General features: G+C 43.3%; 1 protein-coding gene and 1 long non-coding RNA gene across 2 annotated transcripts in view; one reads left to right on the top strand and one right to left on the bottom strand.

Annotated features, from left to right (window-relative positions):
* RNF217 (ring finger protein 217) overlaps nucleotides 1–13211 on the bottom strand; it is a gene marked incomplete at its 5' end in the record, with an annotated part of 111354 nt that extends 98143 nt beyond the window's left edge. The window contains one exon of the mRNA XM_081094299.1: nucleotides 12339–13211. Coding sequence (XP_080950425.1) covers nucleotides 12339–13211 — 873 coding nt within the window. The remainder of the gene's footprint in view (nucleotides 1–12338) is intronic.
* A 1587-nt stretch (nucleotides 13212–14798) lies between these two features.
* Nucleotides 14799–15863, top strand: LOC308521337. The gene is made up of 2 exons (XR_013996162.1): nucleotides 14799–15134; nucleotides 15236–15863. It is a non-coding gene; the product is annotated as an uncharacterized lncRNA (long non-coding RNA).
* The last annotated feature ends 7388 nt before the right edge of the window (nucleotides 15864–23251 follow it).

A 23251-nucleotide genomic window follows, 5' to 3' on the forward strand; every position in this document is an offset into this window, starting at 1 on the left:
TTCACAAACAATCTTGAAGAGGAAAAATGGTTAACATGAAAAAACAACACTGAAGTTAATGGTAAGACTAGTTAAAAGTAGGATTAAATTAGAACTCTTGGGAATGCACCTGTCATTTCTCGGCAAGGACAACTGGCAGGCGATAGCCCCACCCCCTACTCTCTACAGACTTAATGAAAGGAATTCTTTCTCCCACTGAGGCTCTATGTTCATGTAAAAAGATCAATAGGCACTAAAATCAGGCCATACTGAAGTCAATTCTGGTTGGACCCAATAGCTCTACTTAGATATAAACTAAACTGTAAACATTAGAAAAATGGCTTTAACAAAGGAAACAAAACTCTAGTGGAAAACAAAAGCAACTGTTTTCTTTTACCTGATGTTTTAAGTTGTTAAGCAACCAGAGGAAAGGCTGCAGTCATTTAACTTGCCAGGGACAACTCAGAGCTGATGAGCTTCAGGAACCCCGAGGATGGCCAATAATCATGGGAGGAAATATGGCAAGAAGCAACACCACAAAAAAGGAAGTAATTTGCTAGGTAACCTATAATTAGCCTCTGAATCTTACCGTAGAGAATATTATTGAGGCAAATAGCTTAGGAAGATTTAAAAAAGGATTAGTCATTCACATGAATGAATAAGCCCAGAATTTAGTTACCTAAGCCAGGGAAGGGGGAGGAACACATCATAAAAGCGATATATGCCCCATTTCAGGGTGCACAGGTCCTCAACCAAAAAATTTTAATGGTTATGCTTCCGGAAATTTAAATGGTTATTTATCTGAGAGGACACTAATCAAATGATAAAATCACCTAATCAAACTAGAATGCCATAAACAATGAAAACCCAATGGTGAGCCAAGTTAACAAAGATGAGCTGGCGTAGTTAATTTTAAGGTGTCATTAGATATAATATTATTTCTGTATAGAATATGCCTGGCCTACAAAAAAATATCCGTTACATCAACTCTTTTTATTCAGAAAGACACCCAACTTTTTCAAATAATATTTTTAACCACTACTGAAGCTAAAATTTTGATAATAAAAAGGAAATTAAGTGGTGTGAAGAATTAGAAGAATTAGAAGCTGAAACTGATCTTCAGACATTTCAGTTTACAATGAAATTATCTAAAATGTTTCATTTTGTTTATTTTTAATATATTTTTATTGATTTCAGAGAGGAAGGGAGAGGGGGAGATAGAAACATCAATTATGAGAGAATCATCAATTGGCTGGCTCCTGCACACCCCCTATTGGAAACTGAGCCCACAATCCAGGCACGTGCCCTTGACCGGAACTGAACCTGGGACCCTTCAGTCCATAGGCCGATGCTCTATCCACTGAGCCAAACCAGCTAGAGCTAAAATATTTCATTTTAAAAGTGAATGACTTTTATGTAAGCTTTGCTTAACACTATATGAAGCTTAATTATTAAATTATTCAAGGATAAAGCACACAAAAACCATTCCACCAAAGTACAATAATCAAAATAATGAAATGAGTTGGATATGTTTAATTAAATGATTGACAAGACATGAAATATTTTTTTAAAAAAAACATTAAAATTGAGGCTCAAAAGCTTTACTATCTACATTCACACCATTTCTGATTTTGTCTGAAATAGCATAGTAATTTAAAAATATGGCCCCCAATTCTCTGTCACCTTCCCATAAAAAAAAGTTAGGGCCTAAGTCCCTTCCCCTTGAATCTAGGCAGACTTGTGACTGCTTTGCCTGAGATGCCGTGTGACTTCCAAAGTTAGGACAGAAAAGATCACGCAGCTTCAACCTGGGTCCCTTGAGACTCTGGCCCTGGAGGAAGCCATCCCTCATGTAAGAAGTCCACTGCCCTGGGACTGGCAAGCAATGCCACGTGTGGGCACTTCTGAGACAACCGCAGCTGAGCATCCTGACCGTAGCCAGCACCAGCTGCCAGCCAAGTGAGGGAGCTGACATTTGACGACAATCCCATGAGAAACCCAAGTGTGAACTGACCAGCTGAGTCCTTCCCAAATTCTTGACTCACATGTCACGATCAAAATAAAATGGTTGTCTCACACCCCTAGGTTCTGGAGGAATTTGTTAAGCAGGAGACAAAGCAACCAGAGTAAGTTTTATACTTAAAGAAGTACCTCAGTGACAGATGGGATGCCAGGTTAAAGATTCAGACTATGGCATTCTCTTGCTTTAAAAAGTTAAACAGCCGAGACCGGTTTGGCTCAGTGGATAGTGCGTCGGCCTGCGGACTGAAGGGTCCCGGGTTCAATTCCGGTCGGGGGCATGTACCTGGGTTGCGGGCACATCCCCAGTGGGAGATGTGCAGGAGGCAGCTGATCGATGTTTCTCTCTCATCGATGTTTCTGACTTTCTGTCTCTCTCCCTTCCTCTCTGTGGAAAATCAATAAAATATATTTAAAAAAAAAAAAAAAGTTAAACATATTGTGGAATAAGATATCCAAAACTCAGGTTCAAATATCTACCTTACTTTTTCTACCAACCTAAACATATTATAAGTTATTTTCAATTATTCACTCAGTCTCTTAAGAAATACCTATTGAGCAACCCGGGCACGTGCCCTTGACTGGAATTGAACCTGGGACCCTCTCTCTTCTCACATAATATACAAGTAATGGGATCATCTCATTCGCTTCCATGGTTTCAAGTAACATGGGAGTGAATGAGATGATCCCACTAATAGTATATTATGTGAGAAAAGAGAGGGTTTGGGATAGAACTATACAGACACCAACATTAAGAGATGGTAAAATAAGAAAGCTCAAGTGGAAACAAAAGAAATGGCCAGAGCCCTGGCTGGTTTGGCTCAGCGGATAGAGCGTTGGTCTGCGAACTGAAGGGTTCCAGGTTCAATTCCAGTCAAGGGCACGTGCCCGGGTTGCATGGTCGATCCCCAGTAGGGGACGAGAAAGAGGCAGCTGATCAATGGTTCTCTCTAATGCAGCGGTTCTCAACCTGTGGGTCGCGACCATCAGAAAACACATAGCATATCAGATATTTACATTACAATTCATAACAGTAGCAAAATTACAGTTATGAAGTAGCAACGAAAATAATTTTATGGAGGGGGTCACCACAACATAAGGAACTGTATTTAAGGGTTGCGGCATTAGGAAGGTTGAGAACCTCTGATAGTAATCATTGATGTTTCTATCTTTCTCTTCTCCCTTCCTCTCTGAAATCAATAAAAAATATATTTTAAAAGAAGGAATGGCCAGAGAGTTAGGAAGAAGACAGGAAAGTATGCTGCCACTGAAACTTAACAGCAAGTGAAATCATAGCTTTTCTAAACTCAATTCCTCTTGATTTCCTTACATGAAGATAAGGCTGAGTTTGGTAGAAATCTTTCTGGGGATCTAAATTTGGACGAGAGCCTTCTACTTCTTCAAAACATGTAACTAAGCGTCTACTTCTTCTTGAACTGGAAGACTTGTGATTTTGTGCAACACAGAAGTCAACTTAAAGGAAAAATAAAATAAATATATTTAACTTATAAATACAGGATGGGGCAAAAGTAGGTTCATAGTTGTAAATACACAAAACAGTTTATTCTTGTATTATGATTTACTAATTATTGTGTTACTTTCCACACAAACAACTGTAAACCTACTTTTGTAAAATAATAAATTTAAAGTCTGTAAAAAGGTCATGGGTTTTACAGCCAAGTAGGCCTGAATTTAAATCCTACCTTTGCCATTTTCTAGCTGTGTGATGTAGGGCAAGTTACTTATTCTCTATATCCTTGCGTCCCCTCATAAGACATTATGCTACATACAGCACAGAAATAAAGCTGTTCCTGTTCTCTTGGACCCACTCTTATCAGAAAGCCAACCCCAGCACTGCCAATGAAAATAGCATTGATCATGATTACATACGATCATCTTGTTGGGACATTCAATGGTAAATCTCAATCCTTATCCTGTTGAAATTTTCAGAAGCATTAGACAAAGATGATCACTTCTTCCTTTTCAAACAGTCTTTGTTAGGCTTCTGGGTAACCATCCTACCTTGATTATCTTCCTGCCTGATTGGCCTGGCCCACTTCCTTTCAGACTCCTCTCTGGTTCTTTCATAGGTCCCAGGCTCCATATATGTAAATACCAGTATGCCCAAACTCAAGCCTCAATCCTCCACTATCCACTATCACTCCCCAGGTGACCTCATCTAGTCTCATGGTTTTAAATATCATCTATATGCCAAAAAAGTTCAAATTCGTGTCTTCTGTTCAGCTCTCTCTTCTGAATGCCAGACACCAAATGCCTATTCAACATGTCTTCATGAATGTCTAAACAGCTTTTCAAACTTAGTACAAACTTCTGATTCTCCCTAAACCTAGTCCTTCTTCAGTATTCCTCATCGTATTAAATGGCAACACCATTCTTCTGTTTGGGCTCAAAAGCTGAGTCATCTGTCACTCTTTTTCTCTCATAACACAGCCAATTGGCAAATTCTGTTAGCTTTAACTCAGGATATATTCAAAAGTCAGATCATATTCAGACCACTTCAGATCATATTCACCTCTCTCAGCCTTATCTGAACTATATAATCTCTCCTCTGGATTACTGTCAGTCTTCCAAACTGATGTCTTTGTTGACATTCTTGACTCCTATAACAGTATGCTCTCCACAAAGAGCCAGAGTAATTAATCCCTTTTAAAGTTTAGGTCATATCTGGTTAGCTCAAAACCTTCTTATACCTTAGCTTCCCATCTCACTCAGACAAAATGCAAATTCTCAATAGTCTTAAAACCCTATCCAGCCAGTTTTTCCCACTCTCCTGCAGTTTTCTTCTTATTGCTCCTAATTTCATTCCCTGTGCTTTGGCCACATGCATCTCTTTGCCATTCCTGGAAGACCCTCAAGCATGATCCTGTCTCTGGAACTTTATACTTGCTATTCCCTTAGATATCTTCATGGTTTGCTCCCTATCATCAAGAAGATCTATGCTCAAAAGTCATCCTGTAAAACAAACCCTCCCTGGCAACTCCCCCCAAAACTATAAATATATAAAGAAATCCTCCCCCAATTTCTCACACCCTTCCATTGTTCCTTTTTGTATATAACCCTTATTTCCCCCAGTATACTTTACTTATTTTATTTTCTGCCTCCCCTCCACCACAACCTAGTATATAAACTCCATGAAGGCAAGGGTTTTATCTGTTTTTGTTCTCTGTATCTCCAATACCTACAACAGTGCCTGATATGTAACAGGTATTTAATATGTAAGTAAATTAAAATTACATAACAAAATATGCATTAAAGTGCTCAGAATATAGATATTCAACAAAGAGTTGTTATTATTTGTGGAAAATTAAACACTCAAGTATTAATTACCCCAAAATTGATGTGGCAACAGTACTGGTGAAGTTGAAAGAGAATGTTGTATTCTAGGAATTATTTTCCTGTAGACACTGAATTTTTATTTTAAGACAGGACTTGATATGGGAGGTTCATTTAGTTTACCATATGAAACTCTTCTGACAAAGTGATTTTGAACAAAATAAACAATTTCTAAACATGTATTATAACTTTAAAGATGTGCCATATTGTCATGAATGATCCAAAACAAATTTAGTAAAATTATGTTTTCTTTCAGTGCAGGGAATAAATATTTTGAAAGGAGAAAGATGTTTACTTGTATTCTATTTCCAACAATTAGAAAGAGCTCTAAGAAATATGTGTATAGAGCAGTAAGAAATGGGTGGCTTTATTACTTTAAATTTCACATAATAGGAAGAACTGCATTTACTGAAAGGCTAGCTGGTATTCCAGAATTGATTTAATAAAGTCTTCCCAGAAAGGAAGCAAAAGAGGAAAAGAGACCCACAGATGTCTTAAAACTTAAAGGAAAGCCTACATACAAAATACTGCTAACAAGGTAGTAAGATGGCTTCTTGAGGGCTTTAAATACATTTTCAGAGTATCTCATGCTACTTGGCACATAGGTAGCCAATAAGCATTAGTTAATTGCGTAAATGGTAGACTAACAGATGAGTAAGTTAATTATAAGAAATCATTACTCAGCCAGCTGGCATGGCTCAGTGGTTGAGCATCAACCTATGAACCAGAAGGTCACAGTTCGACTCCCGGTCGGGCACATGCCCAAGCTGTGGGCAGGAGGCAGACGACTGATGATTGTCTCTCATCATTATTGATTTCTCTCCCTCTCCCTTCCTCTCTGAAATCAATAAAAATCTTATTTTTTTAAAAAAAAGAAATCACCACTCAGGTATGTCCACATTGCCCATCATAAACTTAATAAAAAGCTGGGAGCACAAGTTCTAATATTCTCCTTTTTCTGTCTCTTACATAAGAAGAAAGAGCCTTCAATCATAAAATCTGAGCTCTACTCTAGGAGGAAAAAAAAACCACCACTCGGAAGTTTGAGTTGCTACCTTAGGTAAAGTGGTACTAGTTATGTTATTTGAGATCTCTTAGGCCAGTGGTTGGCAAACTGCGGCTCACGAGCCACATGCTGCTCTTTGGCCCCTTGATTGTGGCTCTTCCACAAAATACCACGTGCGGGCGTGCACGTACAGTGCGATTGAAACTTCGTGGCCCATGCGCAGAAGTCGGTATTTTGTGGAAGAGCCACACTCAAAGGGCCAAAGAGCCGCATGTGGCTCGCGAGCTGCAGTTTGCCGACCACTGTCATAGGCAGTGGAAGGCGATGCAGGGTTCCTCTATGTCACCTTATCTCCAGACAGCTGGAAGAGACAGGTGACACCAGGCAGCCCCAGACCAGGTCCTGCCGGCCCAGAGCTCAGCCATGAACGGGGCTCCCTCTACAGAAATCAACTGCTGGTTAAAATAAGATTAGAACCATAAGAGAGAAAAAATAAAGAAATTATTAAAGAGATATCAAAGGAAGAGAAGAGGAAAAGAAGGGCATGAGTTAGTAAGGTATGAAAGCAAATGTTACCTGACTCCCCCGCCAAATACACAAACACACAAATGAATGCAAATGTTACCTCACCCACCCACTCCAAACACACAAACACACAAATTCAGTTCACAAAAGAGTAGGGTTACACAGTGACTTAACAGATTTCAGTCTCACATTCTTCGTCACATTTTCAGAACTACCAGAATCACACCTGGCATGACAGGATCTGTAAATTCACCTGCGTGAAGACGCCTGCTTTCAAACTCCATACCAAAGTCGGTGGTTTCTAAAAATATACAGGTTGCTTTACGGTTTATGGGGGGAAAGTAGGTTACGCTTTTACCCATAAAGGTCTGGATGACTCAGAGTTTAATAATAGGATACGTGAGCTTTCACCCCTAGGTCACTGATTCTAGGACGACTACAGTAGACTGTCATTTTACGGCATTGCCATCTCGCAGCTGTCTGGTTCAAAATCTGTAGAAGAAATGTTCTGCGTGTCTCTATTAATACTCACTTGACAGGTGTATGCATTCCAACTCCTGTGCATCTGCCAACTGCGACCACTGTGAAGCGGAGTGATGAAAGCCACAACAGCTGCCACCTTGAGACAGCCCTGAGCCTGCCCAGTCCTCTCCTGTCTTTAGCTAAAGTGCTAAATATTAATGCTTCATATTACAACAGATTTTACCGTCTAAAACCAAAATCATAAAGGAAAGAGATCTGTGGAGGATTTCTGAAATAAAAACCAATTCATTTCACATCATTGCATACAACAAAGAAAGCAACAACTTTTCCTCCTAGGAATATGTGGTAAAAGCCATACCAGCTGAGAAAGTCAACGTTTCTCATGGCTCAGTGACCTGTAGGAGACCACAGACATGCCTGGGACTGTGTGCTCCCGCCATAGTCATTGCTGCACAGGCAGGTCACCTGGAAACGCACTTCTAAATTTTATGTACCAAAGCGTCATGGACCCAGGCAATATGAACCAATATAACTCCCACGGTATCTCTATCATGGTGCTCTACAGCCTCTAAGTCAATACCTATGTATAGCCAAAGACTAAATTAATCAGTTCAACCCTTCACCATGGCAACTGGAAACTAGATGGTACCTACTACACTGAAAAGTCATCCCATTGCCCTAGCCCAGGGGTGGGCAAACTTTTTGACTCGAGGGCCACAATGGGTTCTTAAACTGGACCGGAGGGCCGGAACAAAAGCATGGATGGAGTGTTTGTGTGAACTCATATAAATTCAAAATAAACATCATTACATAAAAGGGTACGGTCTTTTTTTTTTTTTTTTTTTTAGTTTTATTCATTTCAAGCGGGCCATAGTTTGCCCACGGCTGCCCTAGCCAGTTTGGCTCAGTGGACAGAGCGTTAGCCTGTGGACTGAAGGGTCCTGAGTTTGATTCCGATCAAGAGCACATACCTCAGTTGCAGGCTCCTAGCCCTGGTTGGGGCATATGGGAGGTAACCAATCAATGTGTCTCTCTCTGTCTCTCCCTCTCCCTTCCACTCTCTAAAAATCAGTGGAAAAAATATCCTTGGGTGATGATTTAAAAAAAAAAGTCATTCCATTAAGAAGGGTTCCCCATAGCCTCAAGTCACAGCAATACCTGGAGAAGAATTATGTTTTGAAAAACAAAACTATTATTTTTAAACCACAGTATGGAGATATTTGTCACTGACTAATTTGTTATGTCTGTACTGAAATAATGATGAGTTACCCATTGACCTTTACCACATATTCAGTCCATGGCTCAAATGGAAATAAGACTCATGTAGAAATCTGTATTCCCATCTTCCATAACCACATTCATACCTTCTTTCAAAGAATGCAGCATCTCCTTTTAAGAGAAAGTTAATTTAACCAGGTGATAGTCCAAGTCATATTTAGGGTACATTTTTAATGTTTGTACATAATGCTTAATAGGGATCAGCTTTAAGTGATGTTAAATACTGCCCTATTTGGCACAGACTCGGAAAATGGTGACAAAATCACTAATAACATTTTATTTGAAATATATCATCTAAATACATATATATATATGTACATATACATATACACACACATATTGATTTCAGAGAGGAAGGGAGGAGAGATAGAAACATCAATGATGAGAGAGAATCATTGATCGTGCTGCCTCCTGCACACTCCCCACACTGGGGATCGAGCCCACAACCCAGGCATGTGCCCTGACCAGGAATCGAACAATGACCTCCTAGTTCAGTGATGGCGAACCTTTTGAGCTCGGCGTGTCAGCATTTTGAAAAACCCTAACTTAACTCTGGTGCTGTGTCATATATAGAAATTTTTTGATATTTGCAACCATAGTAAAACAAAGATTTATATTTTTGATATTTATTTTATATATTTAAATGCCATTTAACAAAGAAAAATCAACCAAAAAATGAGTTCGCATGTCACCTCTGACACACGTGTCATAGGTTCGCCATACCTGTCCTAGTTCATAGGTCGATGCTCAGCCCCTGAGCCACCACGGCCGAGCTGTATCATTTTATTTTAAAAGGTCTTAAGAATGCTGCAAGTTCAGGCTTGACAGATTTGCTCCTGTCAAATCCAAGACACCTTATAAAACGAGAAAAAAAGCACTAACTAGGCCCTTTTGATCCGGTTTAGTAAGGCAACAAAACAAACCTGCGGTTTGATTTTGTTTTGCTTTAGAACTAGTGTGCCATTACAGATCATGATCTGCAATTTCACTTCACTGATGAGGAAATTAAGACACAGAGAGGTTAAATGACACAGAAACACAGACCCTCTGAATAGAGGGGAACTTAGTTACAACTCCAAGCCCACATTTTTATCCAATTAAAAATAATGTTATTTTTTTACAAGCTAAAAGTTTGCCAAAAAACTCTTCAGTTCTAAGTTTAATAACAAAGTTAGCAAACCTATCAGTTTTATCTGTCTTCTGTATTAAAACCATTAAGTCTTTGTCTTTTGTCTTAAACATCAAGAAGCTCAGAGAGAATTTAGTGCCCAAGCAGAATACCACTTCCTAGCCGTGGTTTCTGGGAGTTATTCCTTCTTTGTCACTCAGCTTTTCACAAACTCAGTCACTATTAGTTGAGCATCTGTTATATGTCATACTGTGTCCTAGGTGCTAAAGAGACAGTAGTAAACAAATCATGAGAACACTACTGTCTTTGTGGAAATTAATTACAGAAATATAAGTTACAGTATGTTAGTGTTATGGACAAAATAAGCAGGAAAAGAGATCAGGGTTGTGGGGTGCGGTTCATCTTTGAAAAGAATGGTTAGTGAAGCCATAAGGGTGACATCTGTTTGCATCCAGACCTGGAAGGGAGAAGGGGGAGGAGTAAGCCAGCATCAAAGCTATTGCAGGCCCTAGGAACAAGTGCAGCCGCCGTCCTGAGGTGGGAGCATGCTTGGCCTGCATGAGGAATCTTTTCGTTGTTGCTTATTATTTTAAACAACACATTTTTCTTCACTGACATTTCCGTCAAATACTTTGGAAGGCCAGGAACACGCATGCAATCGTAAGTGCTGCAAACAACCTTCAGACACTAGGACACCTCAGAAGAGTTTTTAGTGGTTGGCTATTGCAATGACACTTCACCTTGCCCCTCCCACTCCCATTTCTTCTCCTCTAGAGATCAAAACATTGACTTCCTAAAACTAACTCACAGAAGTAAAATAAAATAAAATAAACCTGCTCTGGGGGAAAGGCCCATCTTAATGAAGGGAATCAATCACACTGCAATGCAGAGAAGCCAGACCACAGTGACTACCTCTCTTGAACTTGTAACCACGGTATCTGTATCCAGCGTTTAGCATTAAGCACTGCCTGGTATTGTCACTCTGTTTACATCTCGTTATTTGCTACTTTGGATTGTTGTGTACACATCTGCTCTCACAGTGACTTCCCTGGAGCAGGGCCCATACACTGGAAATGTCTGAATCCCATCACATGACTGCACATGGATGGCACAAAGATTTGTTTGACAGCTTAATTCTGTTTGACGGTGATGTCACAGAAACTGCCACAATGAGCCGCAGACATCCTCCTGTTTTAAGATCTGTTTGTGGATAAACCATGAGCGAAACACCATAGTCTCTTACAGACATTTGGATAATCTCAACAATCTTGGGCAAGTTACTGTTTGTGTAACATTCCATTCTGTCTACATTTCCCTTTGCATTTTCAGTTGGGCACAGTACACACTTTCCGTCTAGACACAGCAGAGATTAGCCACAAAACACAAAGGAGCCACACCGCGCTGTGTGAAATCCTGTTCAGTTCGCTTCAGTCAATGTTATTAAACACTATTAAAGGAAAGGGACTCAACCAGAAACTACCAGATACAAGGAATGTAAGTCACTGTCCATACCGTCTAGCAAGACAAACCAACACATAAGGAGTAACTTCAGTGGATGTAAAACACACAGCAGTATTATGAAAGTCTATAAACAGTGGCTTGGAGGGCCAGGGAAGGCTACACAGAAAAGTTGGCACCTGAACAGCCAGGGCTTGAAAGATGAATAGGCCTAGGACGGTCAGACAGAGATCAAAGGGCATTCCAGATTGTGCAAAAGACACTGGCAGAAACATAACATTGAAAACTGCTGGAAGAATGCATTCAGCACCCGTGAAGGAAAACAGGTCTGTTGCCCTCCTAATCTTTCCAACAAAAAACACACACCAAGCTTTCAAATAAGGAGCAAAGGAAGAAAGTTTCATCAGCACTTGTTTTGTTAAACCTCTTAGCTTTGCTCTGCCCTTTCTGTGTTGTTCCCTCTTAAATAAATAAAGTCCTGTGCTGGAGAGTTCAGTGAGGAAAAGTACTTCAACTTGACTGTGGAAAAAGAAAAACTGAAAAAAATGGGCAAGGGCCAAGGAATAAGCAAACTGCCCTTCTGAAATAGATAAATGGGAGCACATTTTAACAGGAAGCACTACCTGGTATTGTTACTCTGTTTACACTGCATTATTTGCCACTTTTTAAAATCAGCCTATCATGGGCCCTTCTGTTCACCGAGTCCATCCATACTGATTTTATGCTCTCAATGTGTTCGTCTCCGCCACCCCAGGCCCGAGGGGCCTTCTCGTTGCCCTCCTCTTTGAGCAGGCTCTTGCTTGCAATCTAGTAAGACAAACAAAGCAGAGGGCAATTCCCTGTGCCCTGTTCCTTCCGCGGCTGCCAACCAATGCCCGAAGCTCAGAGCAGAGTGAAGTTCCAGTCAGGTTAACCAGTGAGGAAAACACACACTGGAATAATCACATTTCAGCCACTGACTTGCAAGGAACTGTCAGAGGCTCCCGGGAAGGGTGTGGGAAGGGTGTGGAACACCTCTGCCGGCGAGCAGGGCGCGGGCGCGGGGCCTGGCTGGCCAGTGACTGGGGATGCTGGCGGGGCGCGGGGCAGGGGACGGGGCGCAGTTACCTGGGAGCTCAGGTAGACTTTGAGGCACTCCTCACACACGGCCTTCTTGCAGCAGGGCAAGGGCTTGATCGGCTTGTCTTCCAGGCACACCCGGCACATCAGCACCATGAGGGGCGCATAGGGATCCCCGACCCCACCCAGGCCAGAGTAGGGTGGAGCTCCCAACAGGCTGGGCGCGGAGAAAGGTTCGGGCGCCAGGTAGAACTCCAGCTCGATGCTGCCGCCATCGCGGGGCAGGCGGTCCGTGGGGAGGGACAGCCGGGGGCTAGGGAAGGAGGAGGGGGTGCCGGGAGCGTCCATCACCGGCGGGGCCCGAGGCGGCGAGGCGGGCGGCGAGAGGGGGTCGGCCGTGGGGTCCGGGGGCAGGACATTCTCCACGCAGAACACGGAGCAGAAGACTTGCCTCCGGGCGGGGGGCGGGCGCCGCTGGCCCAGCACCTCCAGGACCAGGGCGTCCGGAGTCCCGACGCGGATCCCGGGCTTCGGCTCCTCTCCGGGGGGCGCCTCCGGCGGCTCACGCCCTCCCTCCTTTCGGTCCCCCGCTTCCGCCTCCTGCTCTTCCAGCTGCTGTGGCAAAGTCTGGGGATTGAGGGGCCCGGTGAGCGCCAGTCCTGCGGGCGGCCCGGGGGCTCGGCTCTCCGTCCAGCCCGGGGCCCCCCAGCTCCCCGCGGGCTCCGGGGCGCTGGTGTCCGCGCCGCCCGTGTCGCTTCCGCAGCCGCCGCCGCTCGGATCCGCAGAGGCGGCGCGCGGCCCGGGCGCCCCGCCGCTGTCCCCCCGCGGCCTCGGGGGCTCGGGGGAGCCCGTGGCGCCGCCAGCGGGGTCGCCCGCCTCCGGGGCCCCGCCGCCGCTCACCGTGCTCTGCTCCTCGCCCATCGCCGCCCGCGGCCCGCGCCGCCGCTGCCCATCCAGCCGCCGGGACCCCCACCCGGCGCCGGCGGGCAGCAGGGGCAGCGGCGGGGCTCCACTCGCGGCTCCGCTTCTGCTTCCGGGTCCTTCCTCCGGGCCGGGGACGCCAGCAGCTCCCTCCGGGGAGCCCGTGCTCCCGGGCCGCGGCGCGCGGGGGCCCGGGCCCGGGCCGCTCCTCCTCCTCGTCCTCCCGCGCGGCCGGGCACCGCCTCGGGGGCGCCGAGGGCCGCTCTCTCCCGGCGCGAGCGCCCGCCCCACATGCAGGGCTGGGAGGCGCCGGGGCCGCCGCGCACCCCGGGCGGGGCAGAGGGGTCCGGAGGAGGCGGCGTCAGCCCCGCGCCATCGCCGGTCCCCGCGGCGGGCCACGCGGGACGGGCGGCCGGAGGGCGGGGTCCGGGGCCTGGAGGCCTGTGGCACCCGGGCGCGCGCGCGGCGAGGTGCAGCCTGCACGCGGGCGAGCCGCCGGGGTCCTGGGGACCGAGGCGGAGCGCACGACCTCCCTGGCTCCCGAGTCACCTAGCGCCCTCCTCACGGCCCCTGACCCCACCCCTTGGCGCACACCTCCCCACACGTACACGCGCAGGCACACGCGCGCTCACACGCGCGCCCCGAGTGGGTGTGATCTGAGCCGCGATGCGCTCCGGCGCCCGGAGTTCACACTGGGCTCCAGCCAAACACCCCCGAGCAGGCAGCTGCCCTTTGGGCTACGCACTGAGTAGAACTTCCTACTAAAGGACTGGGTACTCAGCGCTGGACGGAAAACACTCAGGGTTTGGTTTCTCTTGCTTCTCTGGGGTCCATCCAGTTTTAAAGCCCTCAAGGAGTTCAGAGAAATAACTCTAGGAATTACCCGTTCCAAATGCGCAATATACAACTTTCTGCCTAACTGGGTAAAAAAGAATCTTGGAAACCCACAAAATAAGACGAAAACGCGCTGGAATCCTTATGAGAGCTGATAAGTAATTTACAAGATTTATCACTTTTTTTCTTCTCCTCTTCGGTGTTCTTTTAGGAACTATACTTAACCCTTTAAATGTTCCAAAATGGATAGCACCGGGTTGTAAAATGGCCTGGCCTAATTCATGGACTGGATCCCTGGTGGGAATCATGAGGAGTTTTATTAGCATAACCACATTTATTCCCAAAACTGTTTCCAAGACAACAATTATATTTGAGCCAGAATTTAATTATGTGTTGATCAGTCTTTATTTTACAGGAAGCATTAGTCACCCAGACTGGTGTGTTTTAGTTCCCTAAAGCCAATGAAAACATTTTGGGGAAGCCAGCCCTTGTGTTTTTCATCTTGAGAGAGCATTCAATTTACACATTCATGTAATAGGAAGGAGCTGTGAAGGGTGTACAATTATTTTTCTTGAAGTTGTTACTGGATTGTTCTAAACTATTTTCCAAATCAGATAGAATGCTAGAAAGGTGACTAGCTATGCAATACTAAGAAAGCAGTGTAACACCAGAGAATATGTCTATCGAGTGCATATGATGCTCAGTTGCATGCCAAAGGGATAAATCCAATTTAGCAGTCTAAATGCCACCTCATGTATCAGTCTGACCCAAGAATGAAGATTTCTTATTTGGAAGATTAAATGCTATTCAAGGGCCCTCCCCACCCCTACCCCACCCCAACTTGGCTAATTAATTTCCTGGTAGCTGCTGTTTTCTCCAAATGATACTTCTAGTGTTTATTGTTTTAAAGACAGGGGCAAGAAGCCCACCTATGTGCCTTTATGTACCCCACCTAAAAACTATTCTTTCAAAAGGGATATAAAAATAATGTTTTCCAGGTGACCAGAGGCTGAGAGTGAGACCAGAGTAACCATCATGGATCCAAAGAAGTGTATCTCCACAGTGTCAGCAGCAATCAAATCCCTCAAGGTCTTCCCATGGTTTGGAAACCCCTCCCCCACACACATTTGTCAGAGGTATTCCAAGAATTTGTTCTTGCAAAGTCTACCATTTTGTTCCTTATCCCTCAGGTTTCAGTTCTCTGGCAATGGCTCTCCTTGACACTGAACCAACTAGAAGTTCCTGCTGGGACTCCTGAAGGCGGCCCATAGCTCTCAGCCCTGATTACTGCCACGACTTCCTTCCTACAGAGTTCATCTGGCCTTTGGGAAGAGAGAAGCATGGCATGCCATATCTCCAGCCCCCAGACAGACTCAGACTTGCCCGAATCATGGGCCCAGCATCCCCTGGAGTTCAATCTGGGATCCATGGGACACCTGGAGCACGAACATGAGTTAAAAGGCAGAGTGAAAACACTGGTTCTACCATCAATTTTCTCTGAAAAGAAAAGCATGAAGCACCTATCATGATTGTGCTGATAGGATTCACTTTTTTTAAAAAAGTTATCTTTATTGTTGAAAGTATTACAGGTGTCCCCCGCCCCCCACTGGCCACCATCCACCCCCCACCCAACCCTCCCAGGCCTTCCCCACCCTACTGTCTGGTGCATATAACTTCCCTGGTTAATCTCTCTCCACTCCTGCCTTCCCTCAGCAGTTCCTCAGTCTGTTCCATTCTTCTATGTCTCTGGATCTATTTTGTTCATCAGTTTATTTTGTTCATTAGATTCCACATATGAATGAGATCATGTGACACTTATCTTTCTCTGCCTGGCTTATTTCACTCGGGGGCCCTCCATGCTATCTCAAAGGGTAGGAGGTCTTCTTTCTTATGCCTGCATCGTATCCCATGGTGTAAATGTACCACAGCTTTTTTATCTACTCAGCTACTGATGGGCACTTGGGCTGTTTCCAGATCTTAGCTATTGTAGGATTCACGTTTTAAAAAGGATTGCTTGAAAATAAACACTGGCATAAATTTCACTTACCTACCACAAGCTTAATATTCCTGAACATCCGTTCATGTCAGGCTATATTCAGTTGTTAGAACAATATAAACACTATTGCCACTACCAGTTTCAGTTCTCAATATTTTTTAACCTGCAATGAGCAATGCACCTTCCCTAAGACTTCAATATCAGGAGACTATGTCAAGTTTGAGAATTGGTGAAGGCAACTGCTTTTAATCATTAATGAACATTATCTTTTCTATTAGCACTTTTCTTATCCTGGCCTTCAAATAAGACTTGTTTTGGTTTTCTTGAAAAATGTTATTCAGACATTAATTAGAAAATGAAAAAAACCTAGATTTATTAACTTATTAGAAAAATGTTATGAGGTATCAGAAAAGCTATAAATCATTAAATTTTACATATTGAAGGTGAAACTAGTTTCTTAACTGTTGTGGAGAAGAAATACATGATGTTTAAATACCATGAAATAATTATACAGCAAATAGCTGACTTGTATTTCTACCAGTTTGTCAACTATCAGACCAGGTAAAAAGAAATAGATGTCATTTAAAACGTGTATTTCCTGAAGAGGAATGGACGGGGCGGAAGTGTTGTCCAGGTCTTCTTCTGAAAGGCACCGTGCAATGTTGGTCCTCCTTTTCCTATTTTCTCCCTTCCTCAGCCAGGGAGGGGGAGACCTTCGTATTATTAAGGGAAAGGGCATCAAATAGAAAAGAGAGGAACACAATTGTTTCACTTTCTTTTTCCCTAAGGAAAATCCAAATAGCAGACTCTTATAAGAGAATGTTAAAAAGAAAAGAAAAATATAAAATGAAAGCCCCAAAGCTTGGAAAACAGAAAACAGGGATAAGAAGAGGGTAAAAAAAAAAGAAGAAAGAGAAAAAGAAAGGCAGGGAAGGGAAGGGAATAATTTTATTACCCACCACTCAAAATAGCCATTGAAACTACAATAATAAAAGCATAATATGCTAATTAGACCAGGCGTCCTTCCAGACGACCTTCCGGACAAAGCTGGGGTCCTTCCAGACGACCTTCCGGACAAAGCTGGGGCTGTGAGGGAAGCCCGGATCCTGGGTGCAAGAGGGAAGTTGGTGCCGGCAGCTGGGGGAAGGAAGGCCTACTCTTGCACGAATTTTGTGCATCGGGCTCTAGTTTTAACGTGATATATTTCATTCTAGCATCTGCATCTGTGTGTATTAAATATGTATTATGCATGCTTTTGTTTGTTTTTTAACTTAGTAATATATCCTGAACATTTTTCATATCATTAAAACATCTGTGCATCAGGATTTGCGACCATAACGAATTTTACTATATAGATGTGCCATAATTTAGCCAATTCTGTTTAATTTAAAAATGTAATCATTTATGATTTTAAAAATATGGAACACTTAATATGTTAATGTGTATAATATTAACATGCAAACCTTGTACACATACATTCCTAACAGACCACAACATAAAGTCCTAAAAATTGCTGCAGCAAAGGGCTGATGTAGTATTGAAGCTTTGTCACAGAAACTGAGCATCAATGTATAATCCCATCAATAGTGAGAGTACGAGAGAGACGACTTGGGGAGTAAGACCATTATAAGATTTTTGAAAAATAAAAAAAATGCTGTCAATAATATCTTACTTTTTAATTAATGAGCACATTTTTAAATAAAAAGGGAAAAATCAAATATCAACCGTTGATGACCCTTGGGATATTTGCAATGCAGCACTATATATTACGGCTCTTAATTCCTGAGGTGATGGTTGGGACAGCATCCCCCTCCTCGCCTTTTAAAAAAGAACTCCTCTTCACCGCTTGTAGTGACAGTAGTCCTTTAAAAACGTTCAGAGCTAACCTCAGTCATCGCTAATACTCTAAGTACACATCCAGGATGCCACTCACTCACTTACAAAACACAAGTGTATTTACTCGAGGGCCCCACACTCCTTCCCAAAGGAACCCTGTGCCCAGGAAATCCATCTCTCAGCCCCCACTGTGGAACCTCTGAATTAAGGCAAGAAGAGGTTCACTAAATGCAACACCAGCCCCTCCTAACCTGAGAGGCCACTTCCCTCCTCACTGAAGGAATCCCCGAGCCCTTGCTGTTTAAAGGCAACTCAAAGTTTCCACCGCTGTGGTTTTTGTTTACTAGAAAGATGTTAGCCCTATCTCTGCATCTAGAAATCCCCAGTCTCCTCTGCCCCAGCACATAGTCCCATAAAGAGAGAGGCCTTTGCTCTCTGTTCCCCAGCCGCCCTTCTGAAGGGGGTGTCAAGTCCCCGCTGCCTCCTGACAGGCTTTGTTTACAGGAGCCAGAGAAATTTACAGCCCGCTGGCTTCTCCTGTCTGGAGGCTGGAATGCCTCCTGGTTGGGTAAACAAGAGCAAGATAAATCTCCTCTGGGACCCTCACCCTCAGCATCATCCTTGCTGGGTAATTCATTTTGTCCAAACTAAAGGTTAATCAAGCATCGAGGTACGTGTACCTGACAACAGTTTTAGTTCTGAAAAGAGTAGATTTTCTTAGCAAAAGGGAAAGTAAATCTCTTCCAAATGAGGGAAGAAGGAAAAGCTCATTTAGAGAAAATTCATTTAAAACAAGAAGTGCTTACAAAACTATGCTAAGTGAGAAAGGCAAGGGACATGTAATGGGTACCACGATTACAACAGTGTAGCATGTGCATGATAAAATAAAGACAAAAGTAGTAGTGGTTATTCTGCTGAGTGCCCCCCTTCCCTGCTGCTCCCCGCCTGCAGCCATCAGGGGTGATGGAAAAAGCAGGCTCCTCACAGAAAGGCCTCGGAGACTGCCTGGAGCAAGAGGAGCAGAAGCCTGAGGTTAGAGCAGGCTGGGACCCCAGGCCAGAAGTAACAAGCCGTCAGGGGACCCCACAGAGGCATCCAGGGATGCCCTCCAGATCAGAAGTCCTGTAGAGGAGCCATAGAGCAAGCACATCAAACTCAAAGGCTAACACAGGCCAAATAAACAAGGTTTAAGTTTATGTGGGTTGTATTAGTGGAGAGAAATGGTGTACCTGCATGTAAGGGAAATGAATGCAACACAATTATAGTAATCAGTCATTAGCGAACATTGTAGTTTGTTATTAATAACTAGAGGCCTGGTGCACAGATTCGTGCACTGGTGCAGTCCCTCGGCCTGGCCCGCAGGGATCCGGCCGAAACCGGCTCTCCGACATCCCCAAGGGGTCCTGGGTTGCTGAGAGGGCGGTTCTCAGGTGACACACCCCAGAATCGGGCTCCCTCCTGTCTGGTTCCGGGTGCATCACCCAAGAACCACTGCTTCCAAGTCACTGAAGCTCGGAAGTTCCGACGTCGAGCGTCTGTCCCCTGGTGGTCAGTGCACATCATAGCTACCGGTCGGATGGGCAAACAGTTGGCCAGTCGGCTGGTGGCTTAGGCTTTTATATACCAGTATATAAATTATGTATAACAAGATATTGTAAAAGTTAAGTTACAAAATTTTTATTAAAACGTTTCTTACATACCATTATATTGGCTGGGCCACAAGTTTGGCATGCTTGCAGTAAAAGATGAAATTGACCAGCCCATCCTTGAACTTTACTTTGTGAAACTGACCAGTTTCTGCAATTCCCCCAAACAGTTATTCCCCTTTGGGAAACACCTCTGCAAAAACTCAGCCATTGAAACTGCCCAGCCCTTCTCCATTTAACTGCAATTCATCCCCAACCCCTGCCCAATCCTCTCCCTCAGGCCTTGACTGTTAGAGGAACCAGCTCACCCACTCAGCTGCTCCCACTCCCCAATAAAGACCCTTCCTTCTGGGCAAAATAAACAAGAGTGGTTGTTATATAAGGATGGTGATGTGGTGATGATTGTCCTCTCTACTTCCTAAAATTTCTAAAATGCTATGTTGCTTTTATAACAACATGCAGAAGAGAGAAAAGATTTTCTAAAAGAGTTAAGGTTTTATTCTAACGAACAGAGAAATAGGCTTTTGTTGATAGGTGTTATTTGCATGCACACTCGTGACAGTTAAGGTAAGCAAGTCCTTCTAGTTGTTACAATTCAATTCAACAAACATTTCCTGACTGTCTTTCAGATCCTGTGACAGCTCAGGAAAATTCAGTTTATTTATTTGTTCAATGGAGAAAATAATCTTTTCCCCAAATTTCACTTCTTTACTATTAACTTTATGATATCTATTAAACATTGAACTGTGAGAGCATATCTTACTTGTATACGAACATCCAGTTCCTAGCCTCCCGCACAAATTTAGTTCTCAATAAAACATTTTTAAAGGGAAAAATGAAAGAAGGTCTTCTATAGTGACTTAAGCATTATATAGAACTGTGGTTCTCAAATCATGTGCTACGGTACCCTGAGGCACAGCAGCAAACTCCAGGGGCACCATGGGGTATTTAAAATTCGTCAGGGAATCACATGTTGGACACCATGCAAATGACTACCGTTAAGTTGTTGGGAATTTCTTTTGGCCTAAAGGGCTCCATGAAAGATAACTAAGACACAATGCTCCATGAACCGAGCAAGTTTGGAAGCTTGGGTTGGAAACCTCAGGTGTAGGGCAGAAACAATAGGCTAGAGCCCCTGATCCCTTAGAATTTTTATTTAAAACTTACAAAAGGCATTCATGTAGTCATTGCCTAAAGGTTTGGTCCTTGCCCTCAGCTCCTAGGAGGTAGGCCCTAGGCAGGCCCTGACTGAAGGAACAGCCTAACCAGCGAGTCTCTTTCTTTCCCTGGGGTCTACAGGCCCTGCACTTAGTCTATGCTGAAAATGTGATGTATGTTGGGGTCTTAGGTCATGTGGTATCAGCTTGGCCTGTGGAGGGGCGGGGAACTAAGATCAGCCATGTCTATCTCACTGACTTCTAATGAAAAGCCTGGACACTGATGCCTAGTGAGCAGCTGTGGTTGGCAATATTCCATGCATGTTGTCACACGTCATTGCTGGAGGAATCAGTGCTGTCCACACAACTACACTGGGAGAAGATCGCTGGTGGCTTCATGCCTGCTCTCTCCTGCACCATCCTCCCCCCCGCCCCCCCCCCCCCCCCCCCCGCCAGCGCTGTGTGTCTCTTCCGGTTGTGAATTTTAACCTGTATTCTTTCACTGTAATAATCCATAACTGTAAATCAACACTTTTGCTGAGTCCTCAAAGTCTTTCTAGACAGAGAATTATTGGACCTGAGGGTATTCTTGAGAACTTCCTTAACTACAACAGTCCAAAAACAGAAGTTCATTAACATTTTTAGGTTTTCATTTTTCTTGTTTTCCCAAGCAAAAACATGGCATTGAGAAGGTATCGTAGTCACTAATGCAAGAATAAGACAAGTTTAATATAAAAGGCGAATAAGAGAAATATGTAAACGTAGTTCTAGACACACAAGAAGCTTGATTTTTGCTGATAATAGAGATTAAAAAACTGACTTTTTAAAAAAATTATACAGATTGCTTGATTTCAGTTTTAACATTTTGTTGGACAAAATCTATCACGAGCATTACATGCTTCTGAATTTTTCCAGACTGACAGCATAAACCATTCAGTTGTATTTATTTTATAATTATAGCAAATAATTTTATCTATTTATCTCCTAACATACTGTTACCAAGTTGGAATGGGAGGACCAGCTGCCTTTGGGGCTGTTAAATATCACAAGCTGCTTCTCAAACATTGTGGAATCAATACAGCTCAAAATATTTTCTCAAATACTTTTCAAAAATCTCTCAGCCTGCAAGTATCTTAGAAGAATTTTTACTCACATATTCCCAACTCATTCACATTTATTTTTTCTTCTCTTCAGAAGACTTTGGAGCTGTTATTATGAACTTTATGAGAATGATGCTTTATTTCATAGTTGTAAAATAGGAAAAAGACAAGCATGGGCAAATAAATATCTATATCTTAATCATATTTTGTCATTGATTGTCTATTTGCCTGAAGTTTTCCGGGCCTCAGTTTTTGCTTCTGTGAAATGGGAAGATTGGACTGGATGACTCTAAGATTCATCTCAATACTAAAATCATTTTCAGCTTAACCAATAGATATTTATCTGAATGTGTGCACATTGTTGTGAAATGCATAGGGCTTACAAACGGTGAATATAACTTCATCCATGCCCTGAGGAATCTTGCAATTAAACAGAGAAGACAGATGCCTGTCTATAATATCAGATAAGTTTTGATGGATGCTATTATAGAACGATAAACTCAGGGCCTTGGGAGTTGCAATGCAGGGGAGATTTCTGCCTGAGAGGATCATAGAACGTTTCATGGATGGCCTGAAGATGAGTTAGAATTTTGCAGATGGAGAAGGTGGTAAGGATAATAAATATTTCAGTAGGGGAATTCTATGAGCAAACATGATGACAGAACATACAAGGTGTCCCCCCAAAATGTATACACACTGTAACAGCTGATAGCTCAATTTTTAAAATATATATTTTTATTGATTTCAGAGAGGAAAGAAGAGAGAGGGAGAGATAGAAACATCAGTGATGAGAGAGAATCATTGATAGGCAGCCTCTTGCATTCCCCCGCACTGGGGGATCAAGCCTGCAAACCGAGCATGTGCCCTGACCAGGAATTGAACCGTGACCTCCTTGGTTGATGCTTAATCACTGAGTTATGCCAGCCAGGCTAATAGCTCAATTTTGAAAATGAAATGTATTTTAATAAACACTACCTTTATAATTATTCAAAATGTGTGTATACATTTTTGGGGATGCCCCATGTATGGTGCCTTGAGTGGCAGCTAGTGTTCCTGGGTGTCTGATCATATGCAATGTGTAGAGAAAGGATAGGACAGTGATGGCGAACCTATGACACGCTTGTCAGAGGTGACACGCGAACTCATTTTTTTGGTTGATTTTTCTTTGTTAAGTGGCATTTAAATATGTAAAATAAATATCAAAAATATAAGTGTTTTACTATGGTTGCAAATATCAAAAAAATTTCTATATGTGACACGGCACCAGAGTTAAGTTAGGGTTTTTCAAAATGCTGACACGCTGAGCTCAAAAGATTCGCCATCATAGGAGGAAAGAAGAAAAGATAAGTTGACTCAAAATTTTTCAAGGATTTTGTGCTGGATAGTTCTATTTTCCCTTCTAGTTCCACTTTCTGCTTTGTCTAGCCTCTCTGCCTCACAACAAGATTTTCTAACCCAGTTTAGTTACTTC

The sequence above is a fragment of the Myotis nattereri genome, assembly GCF_964212035.1.
Source record: "Myotis nattereri genome assembly, chromosome: 6".
Lineage (NCBI taxonomy): Eukaryota > Metazoa > Chordata > Mammalia > Chiroptera > Vespertilionidae > Myotis > Myotis nattereri.